This window comes from Grammomys surdaster, unplaced genomic scaffold (assembly GCF_004785775.1).
Source record: "Grammomys surdaster isolate TR1022 unplaced genomic scaffold, NIH_TR_1.0 332767, whole genome shotgun sequence".
NCBI lineage: Eukaryota > Metazoa > Chordata > Mammalia > Rodentia > Muridae > Grammomys > Grammomys surdaster.
In genome coordinates this window covers 45,942-62,875 of record NW_021627975.1, presented here as the reverse complement: position 1 = coordinate 62,875, position 16,934 = coordinate 45,942, and the positions used below count along the sequence as shown (strand labels likewise).

Here is a 16,934-nt window from a genome sequence, read left to right as displayed (position 1 = left end):
CAATCACCTGTACCTATAGTGACAGGGATCCAACACCCTTTTTTAGCCCATGGACACCATATACACATGCTGTGCGTAGGTACATATGTACGCAAAACATCCATACACATAAAATAATATAAAAAATTAAAAACAGGGAAATTTAAATATATGCTTAACCGGTAAAGGTTGCATTTATTATTACTCTTGGGCTTCTGCAGAACCAGGAAGCACCGGCGGACTAGGTCACTGGCTCCAATGGGATCTGAGAGTCTGCAAGACCAGTTTCTAACTCCAGTGGTCTCAGAGGTCAGTGAGTGTTCTGAGCTTCAGTGGCCAAGGTCCCCTGAGAAACTGGGATTTGGCTTAAGAGGTCTTTAAGATTAGTGTGGGTGTGGGTTTTGAATTCTGAGGTTCCAGTGGTCACTGCAGGACCTGAAGTCTAGACTATTGTGGTCTCTCAGGGGTTACTTAGACCTACAGCTTTAGTCACAGCCCACATACAGATAGTACCCAGACTTGAGTGGCTCTGCTATTTGATATCCTGGCCCCGATGGAGTCACAGAACTCAGGCAATGATGGAGGTTCTGAGCCCACCTGTCTGCATTGGTTCTTCATGTGCCTTAGTCCTGCTGCCACATAGCTAATGATGGGATTATCTTGGTGACTACACTTGACAACACTAAACTTCTCCAGTCCACACAGCTGAATTTCATGCAGAAAATCCTTTGGGAAGAACCACAGAAACACCACAGAGTATACCCCAAAGATGGAGAAGTCAAAACTGAAAGTCAAACATACTCTAAGAGTACATAACACATCAAAGAAACACAAAGACTATGACACAGCCAGGTTCTCTGGTCCATCCCAACAAATCAACTCCCTAATGAAGGAACCTAAAACCATATAGACAGTTGAGGCAAAGAACTGAGTCTTACTTTTTAAAAGACTTTTAACAATGATCACATAGAAGATTCTAACAGATGGACACATTAAGGAAATTTATCCTAGACTTCAACAAAACAGTCTCAAAAGTGAACACAACAGTAAATTGGGGGTAAACATTCAAAAGATAAAGGAAAAATCTGGCAAAGAGACTGAAAAGTTAACAAACCAAAATGAAAAGAAATACTTGAAGTAAATGAGATGGTCAATCAAATAAAAACTACAGCAGATGCCATTGTGGACAGACAAGAACAAGATGGAGGACAAAGCCAATATAACTATACAAGTGTGCACACACACACACACACACACACACACATTTGTGGTGATAGGTACATGAAAATGTAATTGATAGTAAAAGCATGAAACATTAAGTGAAGCTTGGAATCAGAAAAACTATTCTAACTGCATGGAAGGACCCTGAGATGTATATATATCATGTGGATGTGAAACTGGACAAATGTCTACATAGGAACATCAATATAGCTGCATGATAATTTTATATCTGTGACTTTATTACAATAACTTTATTTGAGATAGGGTTTCACTATGTAGCCCTCTGTCCTATAACTCACAATGTAGACCAAGTTGGCCTCAAATTTGCTGATCCATCCACCTGCCTCTGTTTCCTGAGTGCTGAGATTAAAGGTAGGTACTACAATTCTGGCCCAATAAAGTGATTTTTAAAAGTACAATAATTTAGTTAGTATTGGTGTACATTTGGGCACATGTGCCACTTGCCATGGATATGGAGCTCAAAGGACACCTTGTGGGTGGTGGGTCTCTCCGTCTACCATGGGAGGCACTGTGTTGAACTCTGGTTATCAGAGCTGGCAGCAAGCACCTTTATCCAAGGTGCTCTTGCCACCCAATGATAATCTTTTAATGATAAAAACAATCAAACACAAACAAACAACACCACCATGGTACGTGAAATATTCTAGATAACTATCAAGGGGTAAATTTTATTATGTTTTTTAAATCTAGCATTAGGACCATTGTGTCCAACTCTGCTACTGCTGCTCTGTTTGGATATCTCAGTCTTATCTGCTGAGTCAACTTATCTGTCAGACAATCTGTTTCTGTGCCAGGTTCTATTTGTTTGACTACTTATTTTGGAAAAGAAAGTAATTTCCCTGGAGACTTTGCATCACAGAAAGACAATGATGCTTACAAGACCTAGTTATCCTGATCAATCCTGGCCCAGGACAATCATGAAAGGTAGAGGCTTTCCAGAGACAGGACCACAATTCTTCTTTTGGTTATATATAAAAACATGAAACTAGAAGTAATTTTACTGAAAAGCATGGGTCATTTCTCAGCTAGAACATGGTGGCTGGGAACCAGGCACAGTACAGTTTTCTGTAGTCTGGATTATACAGGAATGCCAGACACAATGGAATTTCTAGATATTCCAAGTGAAAATCTTTTTTTTTTTTGTCATGAACTCAAAACGAAGCATATATTCCAGGACCCTTGAAAGTTATACAAGAATTCTGAGGCTGTAGAGATGCCTGGGCAGTTAACAGCACCTACTGCTCTTGGGGAGGATCTGAGTTTGGTTCTTAGTAATCTCATCAAATACCTCACAGTTCTAACTCCAGTTCCAGGGGACTGGAGGCTCTCCTGACCTCTATGGCACCAAGCACACATGTGAGGTACATAAAAATTCATACAGGCACCCCTGCCACCCCCCACAACACACACTCACACAAATCTTTAAAAAGAAAGGATCATACTGAACCATAGGAAGATCATTTTGTAAGATACCCACTGACCGTGGCAATGACCTGACTTCAACATCCCACCATAGCTGCCATGTTTCTTCCCCCTCATTCTTCCAACTCAAACAGCATGGATACCATAAGGAAGCTGCTATGTATCATGGTACAGTGGGAAAAAAAACCTGACAGAACCTGCTTCTTCTGAACATTTTGTTCTGCTTTTTGTGACACATTATGTCCTATAACTTGCTTTTGTTGTTCTTTTTCATGTGTGCTAAGACTGAACCCAGAACTTTAAGCACACCTTCATTAAGCTACATTCTCTTTTCTCTGTAATCAGAAAAAGTACATACCTAATATCTTGTTTAAAGATCTTTATTGTTTGGTTCAATTTCTACAATGTTGTTCTTGTCAATTACCAGTAACACTGTATTTGGAACCAAGATAAATTGCAAAACTAGTTCTTTAGCCTCCTGGCCTTGTCAGATGGTCTTTGCTGTCCTGATCTAGACAGAGATGGGACACTAAGAATACTTAATTTTCTCTGACATATATCTGTTTGAACCACATCTACTAGAACAGGAAACATTGTCTCAAATGCTGTTAAAATTTTACTGTTTTTAAGTGAATGAAAAGTTGGAAAAAAATATAAGAAGTATGTTGGAAGTAGAAGTTAAATACTCTGAGAAATATAGTGGATATAGGTTTTAACTAGTGAGAAAGAAAAAGCTAAAAATTGTTTTTTTCTCCGGTACCTTTTTCTGAAAGAGATGTGAACAAGGGCTCACAGCCTGGCTTGTTTGCTTATTTCTTCAGTGATGAGGACAGAACCTTGGCACTCATGCATTCTGGGTAAGCAAGGCAACACTGAGCTATATATACTGAAGTCCTGCAAGGGATGCTTTTGGTCTATGATGTTTTAGTCTGCAGTCAGGTAGAACATATTATGACTGACTGCTCTATTTCTTCCAGCTATGGCCTGCTTTCTTCCTCTCCAAGAAATCGTGTCATGTGTCCTAGGGTTTCTGAGAGACTGGATTTTGATGATGCCATCAATGAGATTCTGTCTTCTGTTTACTGTGGTTCCTATGAATTGGCTGACAGCTGAATTGGCTTAAGCACATCACATTTGTTATTTTTAGGGGAGAGAAAAATTGCTGCATAATTGCACTGTGATCCTTTGTCTGGTTATCTTTCTTTTTGACATATAAACAAGCACTGATGATTAACGCCTGGATCCATTCTCTTATGAGGAGAAAGTGATATTTTCATTGTGCTTATCTTCATAGGTCACATATCTCAAATGAGAGACATTCTTTTAAATCTACTTCTTGGCTGTCAAGTGGTACAGTTAAATATAAAACAGATAATCTATTGTTCTCCGTCACGGAGCAATCAATGAATGGGGGCATAAGAGCACTCCAGTTATGGACAATTAGTTTTTAATTTCCTATTAAATGTTCCATCTACTTATATTAAAATGATTATATACTTCTTAAATACAAATATAAGAAGCATATAATTTTTATACATATATTTTTTGAGATAGGGTCTGTGTAGCTCAGGCTAGCCTAAAGTTCATGTTCCTCATGCCTCATCTTCCTAAGTACTAGGATGACAGGGATGAACTACCATGACAGGGACATAAATTCATTTTTGATAAAAAGCCTGTCATGGGGCTGGAGAGATGGCTCAGCGGTTAAGAGCACTGACTGCTCTTACAGAGGTCCTGAGTTCAAATCCCAGCAACCACATGGTGGCTCACAACCATCCGTAATGAGATTGGATGCCCTCTTCTGGTGTGTCTGAAGACAGCTACAGTGTACTCATCAATAAAATAAATAAATAAATATTTAAAAAAAGCCTGTCATGTATTTTAGCAAGCTGATTGATAATGCTATTTGTTTATTTCTGAGGCACTGGAGATTGGACCCAGGGCTTTGTGCATGGTAGATAAACACTCTAACATTGAGCCAAACCACAGCCTGTGGAGATAATCTTAAAAACTGCTACATGTAAGAAGACCTACACAAGACCAATCTGGCTAACATTCCAGCATGGAAGGGGGAGGTAAAGTCCCAATCCCTTGCTGGACAGCTACTGACAGGTAATGCTTCTGGGGAAAGGAGAATCCCCTTTTCTCTAAGTTTGTGGCCTCTGGTAGGTTGACCACACTCCACTGGATGGCTCAATATTCATGAGTATATGGGCATCATATACTAAACTCAGTGGGCTGTAAAATAAACAAAGCAAAAGCAAAACCAAAAACAACTCCCCAAAACAAAAAACACCAGACAGGAGCACTGGAGCAAGAGGGGAAAGAGGATGGATCTGGGAGGCGTCCAGGAGAGGAGCAAAGTGAACATAATCAAAATACACTGCATGACAATCTCAAAAAAGTAATAACAATTTTATATTTAAATTAAAATAAAAATACTGTGTGCTTCAGATTACAAATACTTTGTTTAGGCTGGACAATGCTTTTCTTATCTTGCCACTGTTAAGTTTTGGTATCAAGGCTATGAAAGACTCAAATTAATTAAAGTTTGTTTTTTTATGCTATGAAAGAAGATTGTTCAAGAATGTATCCTCTCATGTTTAAGAAAATCTGCCACAACTTCACTAATGTTTGCCTGCATGCTTTCTAAAATTTTTTTAAATCGAAAATTATATACATACACATAGGGAAAAGTTCTCAAATTGTTAAGTACACACTTGGATACATTATCACAGAAGCAGTTTCACCTCCCATACATTACCTCAGCCTGACCCTGAGTTTTGCAAGAGAGCTGGTGAGTCAGTGGGAACAGTAAATACATTAAAATAACTGCAGCCTGTTGGCAGGAACAGCACTTAGCAGGTCGGAAGATGCTGTTTTAAATCCCATTTGGCAGGGAAAATCTGAAAGATGTTATTATAAAGTGAATTCAGCAAGCAAGACAGTTGAACCAGTGTTCCCTGCAGGTGAATCAACACACAGGAGCTTCTTAGAAAGACCTGGGGTGCTGGGTCATTTGTGGTGCTGGGGGTTTGGCTTTGAAGATGTTGGGATTTGTTTATTGAGGTACTGGGGTTGAGTTTAGGGTGTGGTGTTTGCTAAGTTAGTATTGTGTCACTGAATTACATCCTCAGTCCTGAAAGGTGGGGCAATTGTAAAAAGAAAATTACAAAATAAAGTCTTTGTCTATTTCAGTGCTGTTTGGTAATTCATGACCTGTATAGATTCTTACCTTTCCTCTCCCTCCACATCACAAATATTCCTGGTCAGATAACAAAGTAGCCTCGGACTTTCGAGCTTATCTTGCCAATTTCACAATTTAGGGGAGAAAAAAAGATTGAGACAAAGTCTAATGTAGCCCAGGCTGGCCTTGTAATCTTGACCTTCTTGCCTGTGTTTCCCACATGTTGGGACTACAGGAATGTGCTACCATGAGACAGACAGTCAGATAGATAGAGACAGAGCATGCATGCACGCCCAGTTTCTTCAATTCTCTGGAGCTTTTCCTGTAAGCAAACAATCATATCAAATTCTTTCCCTACTGTGGACTTTCTGATAGCACATTTTTCCACAGCTGCTATTGTATACTCTAATAGCTAAAAGGTCAGCAGTGTACAAACCCAGATATAGATACCACCATACAACATTAAAACATACAATAAATTTCTTATTCTCATCCTTAACTAAAAAAGTATAATACGAACTAGAAATTACATTTCACTTGTTAGTAAATATAAAAAAATATAGATTAATAATATCAGCTTGGGCTGGAGAGCTGGCTCACCAAGTAAGGGCAGTTGCTGCCAAGCCTGACAATTTGAGTTCAATGTCCACAACATACATGGTAGAAGTAGAGAACCAATCCTGAGAGTTGTCCTCTCACCTCGACACACATGCTATGAGATGCATGTCATTCCCTATACTAAATAAGTAAGTAAAAATAAAATAACATCAGTGTTTGATAACAGAGTGGCAAGCACTCCTCCATACCCAGATTAGTGGGAGTTTATGGTGACTTATCTTGCTGAAAATGTATAAACCCTCTGAGAAAAATTTGCATACAATGTACTGACAACTTTGATTGCACACATGCAATTGCAACGTAATTTCTTTTTTAAAACATTGTATGGGTGTGGGTATTTTGCTTGCATGTTTGTTCATGTGCCACATGTTTTTTCATGTGCCACAGTGCTTACACAGGCCCAGAAGACGACACTGGATTCCCTGGAAGTGCAGTTATAAATGGTTGTAAGCTGCCACGTGGGTGCCTGGAATTGAACCCAGGTCCTCAGAAAGAGCAGCTGATCCATCTACATGCCCTTCAACATAATTTTTTTTTATCAGTGTTCTAGAAATAACCTAAATGCTCATGAAGAGGGAAAGTGGCTGAGTAAAACTGCAGTGACAACCAAGTCCCTCTGCATTCTACATCAAGGATGAAGTGATCCCTATGCACTGATACTACAGTATACTACATGTAGGAAATACTGCAACAAAACATGACACGACGAAAGGCCACTCCAATGATATAATGCCACTGACATAAAGGGAAAAAGTAATACAGAACATGAACATTTATAAATAAAATTTTCTAGAATTCCTAATAAATAATCAAAATTAAGTACTTAGAGAGAAGAGACACTCTGAAGGATTAACTTTCTTAATGTTGATCTTTTGTGCTGCTTGGATTCCCCACTGCACTGATTATAGAAAGGAGTACAAGTTGCAAGTGTATGTTTTAAAATCTACAAGATCTGAAAGCTTATGAAATTCATGTTAAATAACAATTTCCCTACAATAAATAATACCTAGAGGAAATCAATCCTGTAACTTCTTTAACTTGCTTCATAAGTAAGAAACTGAACTATCGATTTTATGGGTTATTAAAGGCCATGTTGTCTATGAAGGCTTTCAGTAATTACATTATTATTATATCTTATTTGTTTGTATGTGGGGTAATGATGAGTGCATGCACACATGTTGCAGTGTGCTGTGAAAGTCAAAGCAGCCTGATAGAGTTGGTTATCTCCTTCTATGTGGGTGTCAGGACTCGAACTCAGGCTGTCAGGGATATGCTTTACCTGGGAAGCATCTCACAGAAACTGAGTGGCTTCCAGTAATTAGAATGTGATACAACACCAACATAATAAAAAAGAAGAATATCTATAAAGTCTAAGATATTACATTATGTTACAATCTTAATTACTGTACATGTTCCTAACAGGATGTGTATGTGTGTGTGCCACAGTGTAAGTGTGGAGGTTAGAGAAGGCTTTGTGAAGTTGGTTCTCTCCTTTCCCTTACCATGTGCTAGGGCCCTGGGGACCAAACTCAGGTGACCAGGTTTTCTGGGCAAGTGCCTTTACTTAATTGGCTATCTTTTGATCCACTTTAAGTTTGAAATAAGTTTTGTGTATATATGATGTGTCTGTGTGCAAACCTGCCATAGCACATGTGTGGAGGATAATGTCTTCTTTTTAATACTATCCTGGAAAAAGAAGTTCTAAGATTTTTTTTTAGCTACAGATTATGTAAAATTAACTTTAAAATGTAATTAAACTGATTTTGATAACTAATTACAAAAGTAGCTTCTTACCAAGTTGTAAATAAACACTGAAAAGCTTGTGGGATGAAGAGCAAAGTGAAAGAATCACAATAGCAACAGAGGGGAGTAGGTAGTCTGTGCAGGGACAAAGAGGGAGGTGACTTTACAGAGACACGTCCCAGAGCAATACGATACCTAACAGCTGGCTGTGCTCCCCTGTGATGGAGTTCTGATTCGGGTCTGAAAAACAAACAATTGAAAGGATAGAAAAAAAAATGAATGACAAAAACAAACATTTATTTAAAACTCAAGCAACGAAAGTCAAACAAGGTAATAAGCAAAAACTTTTTTAAAAAGAACATTAACAAAAGAGTAAAAAAAAAAAACCCAGAATAAACTATTGTAAAAACAATGATCACAGTCTTCTATACAACATTAAACACCAAATTACTATATGACCCAACAATTCCACATCTATCCCCCAAAACCCCTGAAAGTGGGGACTCAGATATATATATATATATATAACCAAGTTTCCAGCGGCATTATTCATAAGAGTAAAAGGCAAAAACAGTCCAAGCTGTCCTCCGGGAGATGGAGGAGTGATTGAAACATGTTATCCATGTAGGCTGCAGTATTATTCCCATAAAAAGAATAGAATTCTGACCCATGCTCTATAAAAATACAGCTGAAAATCGAAAACAGTATGCTGATGAAAAAAAGCAGACAAAGAACACCTATTATATAATTATATTTACACAGAATATTTGTCACAAGAAAAGTTACAAAGATGATGCCTAACAGGATTGGGTGAGTGAAGGATGGGTATTATTGCTAGATATACAGAGATACTGTTTGGACGGTGTGAAGTTCAGGAAATTTAGGAGTAAGGGCATGGAAGCACTGTCGATAATAACTGCCAAGAAATACACATTTAAAAACTGACTAACACAGGAAATTTATGTCCTACATGTGTTACCACAATAAAAAATAAATAGAAATTCACCATGCAGATCTGATCAGGCAACAGTAGTTTGTGAAGCAGAAGTGTAACCTTTCGGGACTTGTGACCCGAGTTACATTTTCTGCAGGAATTCAAAGGCATGACATGAGCACAGCATCTATTACTACCAGAATCCTGTAAGGTGAGCTGAAGATCTAGTGACTAAGCAGCTTTGATAAAAACTTGTTTCATCAATAATCTGAAAGTGGCCACAACAGGCCAAATGCCTAATGCATGAGGGATCGACAACCACCACTTAACATCAACCACTTGCTTATTTTAAGGTCTTGAAAAGCATTAAGGGCTGAATATGGAGACGGCCTTAAGCTCTACTCTCCTCACAAATTAAGTCTCTTGAGATGCTTTGAATTGCATCTGGCTTCCTTGAAGTATCTGAAGGAATGAAAATAAATTTAAATCATGGGTCTGTGAACAATGAATTTTATTAATTTCTAATTGAAGTTTTATATATTGTCTCCAATTATTCTGTCAGCAAAAAGCTATAAAAAAGTAGCAGTGTTTTTTTTTGTCAAGTGGTAAATATTCTAAATGTTACCAATATTTTACAGAAAATGAAAATAATATTCACCATGCTTTATATATATGTCATATGTAATTAAATGTAACACTTTAAAGGAAAGATCCCAGGGGTAGGACACAGCTAGTGTTAGAGAGGGTTTGACCTCCACTACTTCAGTAAGCAATAATCAAAAGGAGCTCCAAGACAGAAGGAATAAAAAGGAGTACTTAAGAAAGTCTGGTTTCGCTGGGCGGTGGTGTCGCACACCTTTAATCCCAGCACTTGGGAGGCAGAGACAGGAGGATTTCTGAGTTTGAGGCCAGTCTGGTCTACAGAGTGAGTTCCAGGACAGCCAGGACTACACAGAGAAACCCTGTCTCGAAAAAAAACCAAAAAAAAAAAAATTCTGGTTTCTTATATACATTACAATATCCCTGTTAGTATACAATGTCATCAAAAGGGACATAATGTAGATACCTTATTTCCACAATTAAAGTTTTAAATGATTAATATTTTAGTTGTATTTTCAGAGAGTTTCTTCCTTGATTTGATTTTGGGAAAGAGAAATTCCAAACTTATCTATTCAATGACTTTAGGGCCAACACATTAGCAAGTAAATCTTTAGCTTTTAAAAAATGCATCTTCTCATCTGAATAAAAGCATGCACAAGGCCTCCACAAATTCAGCCAGACAAAATTTCAGTACTGCAAATGGGAGGTGCGCACCAAGTCCCACCCCTAATCAAAAAGCTATCTGAAATGGACACATGCTGGGAGAAGGGAAACCGAGTTTTCTCCAATGGAGTGACACTGGGCAGATCAACCAAACTACTGGGCAGGCCTCATGCTCAGCACAAATCAGACCTCGTGTTTTGTTTTGTTTTGTGTTCTTTTGGTTTTGCACTTTTTGTCTTTTGTGGCTTCTCTTTTTTGTTTTTGAGAGAGGAAGGGATTGGAGGAAGGAGGTAGAAATGATGGGTAGGGAGGTAGGGAAGATCTGGGAGGACAGGGGAGAGGAAAAAATAGAATCAAAATATGTTATATGAAAAATGAAAAAATTTAGAAATCTAAAAACAGACAAGGATTCAATCTGTCACACACCTTTGGAAGCAGAGAGAAAAATGTTTGTGGGTGGGGCTTATTTATAGATATTTTATAGATGAGAATCCTTACTACTTTACTATTGTCCATAAAATAATTATTTTCTATTGTTCTGTTGAGAATTTCTTTACCTAATAACACTCATAGTTGAGAACAGAAATATCATGAGGTTGGTTCCAGACCACAATGATAAGTCAGTCATATAATTTGTAGTTTCTGGTTCCCTAGTGCACATGCAACTTGTATTTATAATACATTGTAGTTTCTATGAAGTGTGCAGTCACATTACATTGTTCCCTAAACAATATACGTACCTCGATTACAAAATACTCTATTGATAGCGAATGCTCATGATCATCTGAGCCTTTACAGTCTCTTCACTGGTGGAAGATCTTGCCATTTAGCAGAGTGCATACTTAAAGCTGGGTGGATGGTGATGGCAACTTTTAAGTATGAAATCCGTGAAGGTTGATTCTTCACACAAAAATGTCTATGGAGCATAAGATGCTGTTTGACAACATTTCCTTTGTTTTGTCTTGGGAAACAAGATCTCACTTTGTAGCCACTTAATTCGTAGAATTTTTCAAATTAGCGAATCCTCTCAAACACTGCCATTGCTTTCCTTTTCATCCCTTTCAGCAGTTTATTAATTGTACAAAACCATGTGTTTTGTTAATGCGTATGTCTCTTGTATTCATTCTTGTATTCATTCATATGACCAAAGTTCTTCCTTTACCCTGCTCTGGCCCTTTATCTCTTCCCTAGTAATCCACTTTCTACTTTCATGTCTTAAAAAAATGGTCGGGCGGGCAGTGGTGGCGCACGCCTTTAATCCCAGCACTTGGGAGGCAGAGGCAGGCGGATTTCTGAGTTCGAGACCAGCCTGGTCTACAGAGTGAGTTCCAGGACAGCCAGGGCTGCACAGAGAAACCTTGTCTCGAAAAATCAAAAAAAAAAAAAAAAGGTCGAAGTACTACCTAAACTATCTGTCTTAATCTGACTCATTCTGCTTGACATGATGACGTCTGCTTACATCCATTTTCCTAGAAATAACATAATTCAGTTCTTTAATATGGCTACTTAAAGTCCATTGTATATTATATAATCCCTTATCCTCATTTGCTAACAGACATGTAAGCAGATTCTAGAGCTTGGCCACTGTGAAAGCGTTACTATAACACTGCTGCTCTACCAACGATGTAGGTTATTCTGAAATAGTAATCATTTCAACAATGTTCAAATCATCTTCTCCATGAACTCAACTTTGAGAACATTTATGGCCCACGGGGAATCAGTGCATCATCACTAATAGGAGCTGGAAGTAGTTGGATACTGACCTCATGTTTGAAGTTTGAAACTTAAGGAAGGAATAGCCAGATACGGCGGAAGTGGCAGAGAACAAAGATCAGAGTGCAAGTGGAGTCAGAGACCATGTCTATTTTGACAAAATTTTATCACATAAGGAATTGCTTTCTTATGGATAAGCAAAGAGCGGTTTCTTAAATCTACTCATGGAGAAGATGGTTAACCCTTCAGAACTTGATGAGTGAAGCCATATTTGAGTCATAGAATACAGGGAAATCAAGCTGGTGGAAGCTTCATCCCCTTAGTTTTCATAGTGCTAGAGAATACAATGCATGCTACCAGAAGAGACCGAAAAACAAATCATCAATCATACCCAGAGATGAATCCTGCCAGTTACAAACAATAATGATGGGCCTAGCAGGAAACATCCACTGGTACAACAGTGGACTGGACATCATGGGAGTAACCAACCACTTTCTGACTGACTCTAAGGCTGCTCCCCAAAATAAAACCTACAGTTGACACTATTATTGGACCAAGAATGTGTGGCTAGACAGACCATAGGTCATAGAAGCTACTACTATTATTCTGCCAAACGGACACAGTATTAACCCAATTACTAATGACTTATGATTATACTCACAGGTCAATGTAATTCTCAACTTTCATCTGAGAAGCTTCTATCTGTAGTAGACTAACAGAGGATGACTAACTGGCCAAGGTATGTAGAATAAGAAACATAACTAAAATAATAAAAATAAAATCTAAAAAAAAAAAAATAAAGGCCTGTATAGAAAGAAAGTAAATGTGACGATCTTGAAAATGACTGCTTGTAGCAGAGGAATGGATGAAGAAAGGCTGTACCAAATGGGAATCAGCTTGGTACACTTGGGAACTTGTAATGTGCTAAAGTGGAATGAACAGTATAGTTATTATAGGAGGTTAGGACACAGGTAGGTAGCAGTTACACCCAAGGTCCTAAAGAAAAAAGAAAAGGACACTGCAGATAGAGGAAACACTCAGAACAAAGGTTCAAGCTGTCCTGTTCAGTGAAGAAGTAAACCAGGTTATCAGCAGCATAAACAGAGAGCAACAGAATATGGTATATGAGATGAATGCAGGCAGTGAAGAAAGCACGGGTCACATGAGGCCTTCTAGGACACAGTCATGACTTTTGAGTTACTTTGAGTAGACAGGAAGCCACTGGAAGGCTTTATGTCTCCACAGCATCACCACAGCTGCTATCAAGAACAGGCTGCATGGTAATGAGGAGGTACAAGGAGTACAGTCAGAAAGCTAAGGTGATCCCAGAAAAGAAAATGGCACCCTGAATAAGGTCAGAAGTACTGAAGATGACAAGTAGCAGTCAGAGTTGGGTATGAGCACCACAGAAGGCTGGAACAGAACAAGTAACCTAGCTCAAGAGGTCAGCTGTCAGTCGTTTACCAAGGCAGCCGGGTAGGAGAGTCTATGTGGTGACAGATTAGTGGCCTGGAGCTCTTTGCACCTAACCTTTGGTTAGGTGTGATGTTTCCCTGCAGCTAGTAAGTATATTAAGAGTTCATTTAATGAGAAGCGGTTCAAATGTCCATTGCTGAATGGACAAACTAAATGTAATATATATGTACAGTTAAATATTTGGCCTTTAAAAGAAAGGTAATTTGGGCACAAACAGCATAGATGAATCTTTGAGAACATGCTAATGGAATAACTCAGTCACACAGAAACAAAAGCCAAATATCATATGACTCTACATGTCTGAAAATTTAAAGTAGTCAAACTCAGAACCAGGAAGGATGGTCACTAAGGGCTGTGAGGAAGAATAGTGGAGATTTGTACGATGACTCACACAATGTAAGCATTCTGAAGCTCTTTTGTAGAACAATGTGAAGATACTTAATACATCTGAACTGTACGTTTTAAAGACCATGAGCTAGGCTTGGTAGATTATATTCCTATAATCTGAAATATGAAGCAGGAGAATCTCAAAGTTGAAGAAGCTTGGGCTATACATTGTAAGAGTCTATATCCAAAAGACAAAAAAATAAATAAATGTAAAAAAATGAAGACTTGTGTTATACTATGTCACAATTTAGAAAAGGCTAGATGATGATGATTTTTGCTTTGGGGGGACTGTATTTGGTGATAGTGGGGATTGGTGGGGCAGGATTCAGACAGATCTGTGAAGCTCAGGATGACCTCGCAACCTCCTGAGTGGTGGGATCACCTTATAGTTTTGATAGACTGTGGTTTTCATTTACAGCATTCACAAGTCTAAAACAAAGGTTCACTTTTGTTATTTTTAATATTTTCTGTGTTTGTTTTTCCAGAATCCCTGTCTCCCAAGTCACAAGACAGTATGGGCTCACGACATGCTTCAGAGAGGATGACACATCATGCAGCTTAAATATAAAGCCAGCTAATACAGCTACAAACATTACTAATGTTATTCCAGTATTTCTGGAAAAAAAAGCTGAGGGAGCAAACTTAAAAGATTGCCTGTGCGGGCTGGTGAGATGGCTCAGTGGTTAAGAGCACTGACTGCACTTCCAGAGGTCACGAGTTCAAATCCTAGCAACCACATGGTGGCTAACAACCATTTGCAATGATATCTGATGCCCTCTTGTGGGGTGTCTGACGACAGCTACAGTGTACTTACATATAATAAATAAATAAAAATTAAAAAAAAAAAAAGACTGCCAGTGTAAGACCTTGGTTGACTTGGAGACTTATGCCATACGGCTCCAAGGAGAGCAACTAGATAAAATGGACACTGTTGAAACAGAGGACTTCTACCCATTGTTATCAGGACAGATATTAAAATGAAAAGGCTACAGCTTGTAAAAATTTATTTACAAGGCTGATGAGATGATCCAGTGGGTTAACATACTTGCTGCTAAACTTGAAGATTTGAGTTCCATCCCTGGAACCCATATAAAGGTGGCTGTGCTCTGATTTCCACTATTACAGCATATGTTTGTACATGAACAGTTTAAATGTATAAACCTATAAATAGCTACTCATTGATTAGTCATTTGATAGAAGCTATACAATTTTGCTGACTGAATTTGCTCTCATGTCTTCTTACCTGATTCATATCTACTAGGCAGGCATATGCCTATCATTTCCAATTTTGGTTAATGATAAAAGTGACAAAATATTTGTATGTTTTTTTTTTGTTTGTTTGTTTTCGAGACAGGGTTTCTCTGTGTAGCCCTGGCTGTCCTGGAACTCACTCTGTAGACCAGACTGGCCTCGAACTCAGAAATCCGCCTGCCTCTGCCTCCCAAGTGCTGGGATTAAAGGCGTGCGCCACCACCGCCCGGCTATTTGTATCTTTTTAAAACTTTGTGCTAATCCACTCTTTCACAGATCTCATTTTGCTGACTTCCAAGAGTAATTCATGTTAGCTTTCAGAGAGATGCTCTACTATCTCTTTAGATGTCATATCAGTTTTATAAGATGTTTAGTCAGTCTATTCATTTATGATATAAATATATGTCATAATGGTTTTGGAATCAAATGTATAAAAATAACAGCAATGGTTATACACAATAGTTGTTAGATTACGTATATGACAAACACTCAAAGAGTTTACCTGTATTATTTCTTTTTTATTATTATTATGTTCAGCCCAAATATATATATATTTATCACAAGAGTGAAGACTGTTGGAGCTGAGGGGGTTTGCGGCCCCAAGAGGAGAGCAACAATACCAACCAACCACAGCTCCCAGGGTCTAAACCACCAGCCTGGGAACACTTAGGGAGGGATCCATGGCTTCAGCTGTATATGTAAGGGTGGAGGGCCCTGTCTGGCAGATAGTGGGAGAAGAGATCCTTGCGGTCTCATGAAGGCTGGAAGCCTCAGTGGGTGGGAATTTGAGGGTAGGGAGGTGAGAGTGGGAGGGTAGGTAGGGGTACATCCGCAGAGAGGAGGGGTGAGGGGATAGGGAGTTCCGGGGTAGGGTGGGGATGGGGTAAGGGGATAACATATGAAATGTAAATAAAACATCCAATAAAAAAAAAAGAACCTGAGGCTGTAGATGACTATAAAAAGACAGTATCTGTTGACCAGGAGCCATGCAGCTGGACTTATGAACTCATAGTGGTTGGACAGGATGCACATGATCTGTACAAGCCCAAACTAGACCAAATCCCCTCATGGCAAGAGGAGCTGGGCACAAAGCTCCACTCTTAGCAGAGTGGAAGTTGACAATCATTAGCTGCTGAGAGATGAAGGGTCAGTTTTCTCTAATAGTGTAGCTCTTTTTTTCTTTTTTTCTTTTTTTGGTTTTTCAAGACTGGGTTTCTCTGTGTAACCCTGGCTGTCCTGGAACTCACTCTGTAGACCAGGCTGGCCTCGAACTCAGAAATCCACCTGCCTCTGCCTCCCAAGTGCTGGGATTAAAGGCGTGCACCATCACCGCCCGGCCATAGTGTAGCCCTTGATTGGTTGACCATATTCCAGTTGAAGGACACATATCCAAGAATATTGGGGCAGCACAAATTGGATTTGATGGGGAAGAAAAAAGATACAAGGAAGGGAAGAGGAGGTGGATTTGTGAATAGTTGGAGGAGGATGGGTGAATATGTATGAAATTCTCAAATAACTAATGAAATATTTTAAAACAGCCAGTTTATAAGATAATAATAATTATAAATTTTGACCTGGATTATGACTTTCCCATTACATTATACTGGTTATAAGTATAATTATAAGAATGAATTATTATTAATGTAGGTAACTTCATCACTAAGAGATGAAATAGGGTAAATGTTATCATATAAAGCTTTGATGAAGTAATAGTACAGA

The 16,934-nt window shown here is 38.6% G+C and overlaps 1 protein-coding gene across 4 annotated transcripts in view; it reads right to left on the bottom strand.

Annotated features, from left to right (window-relative positions):
- Positions 1–16,934, bottom strand: part of LOC114616633 (solute carrier family 12 member 6) — an 88,142-nt gene that overhangs the window by 35,850 nt on the left and 35,358 nt on the right. For 3 of the 4 annotated variants that reach the window (XM_028762063.1, XM_028762062.1, XM_028762066.1), the window contains one exon: positions 8,387–8,431. The exons of the other annotated variant lie outside the window; for it this stretch is intronic. In XM_028762063.1, the coding sequence (XP_028617896.1) occupies positions 8,387–8,431 (45 nt within the window). The remainder of the gene's footprint in view (positions 1–8,386; positions 8,432–16,934) is intronic. 4 annotated transcript variants of the gene reach the window in all.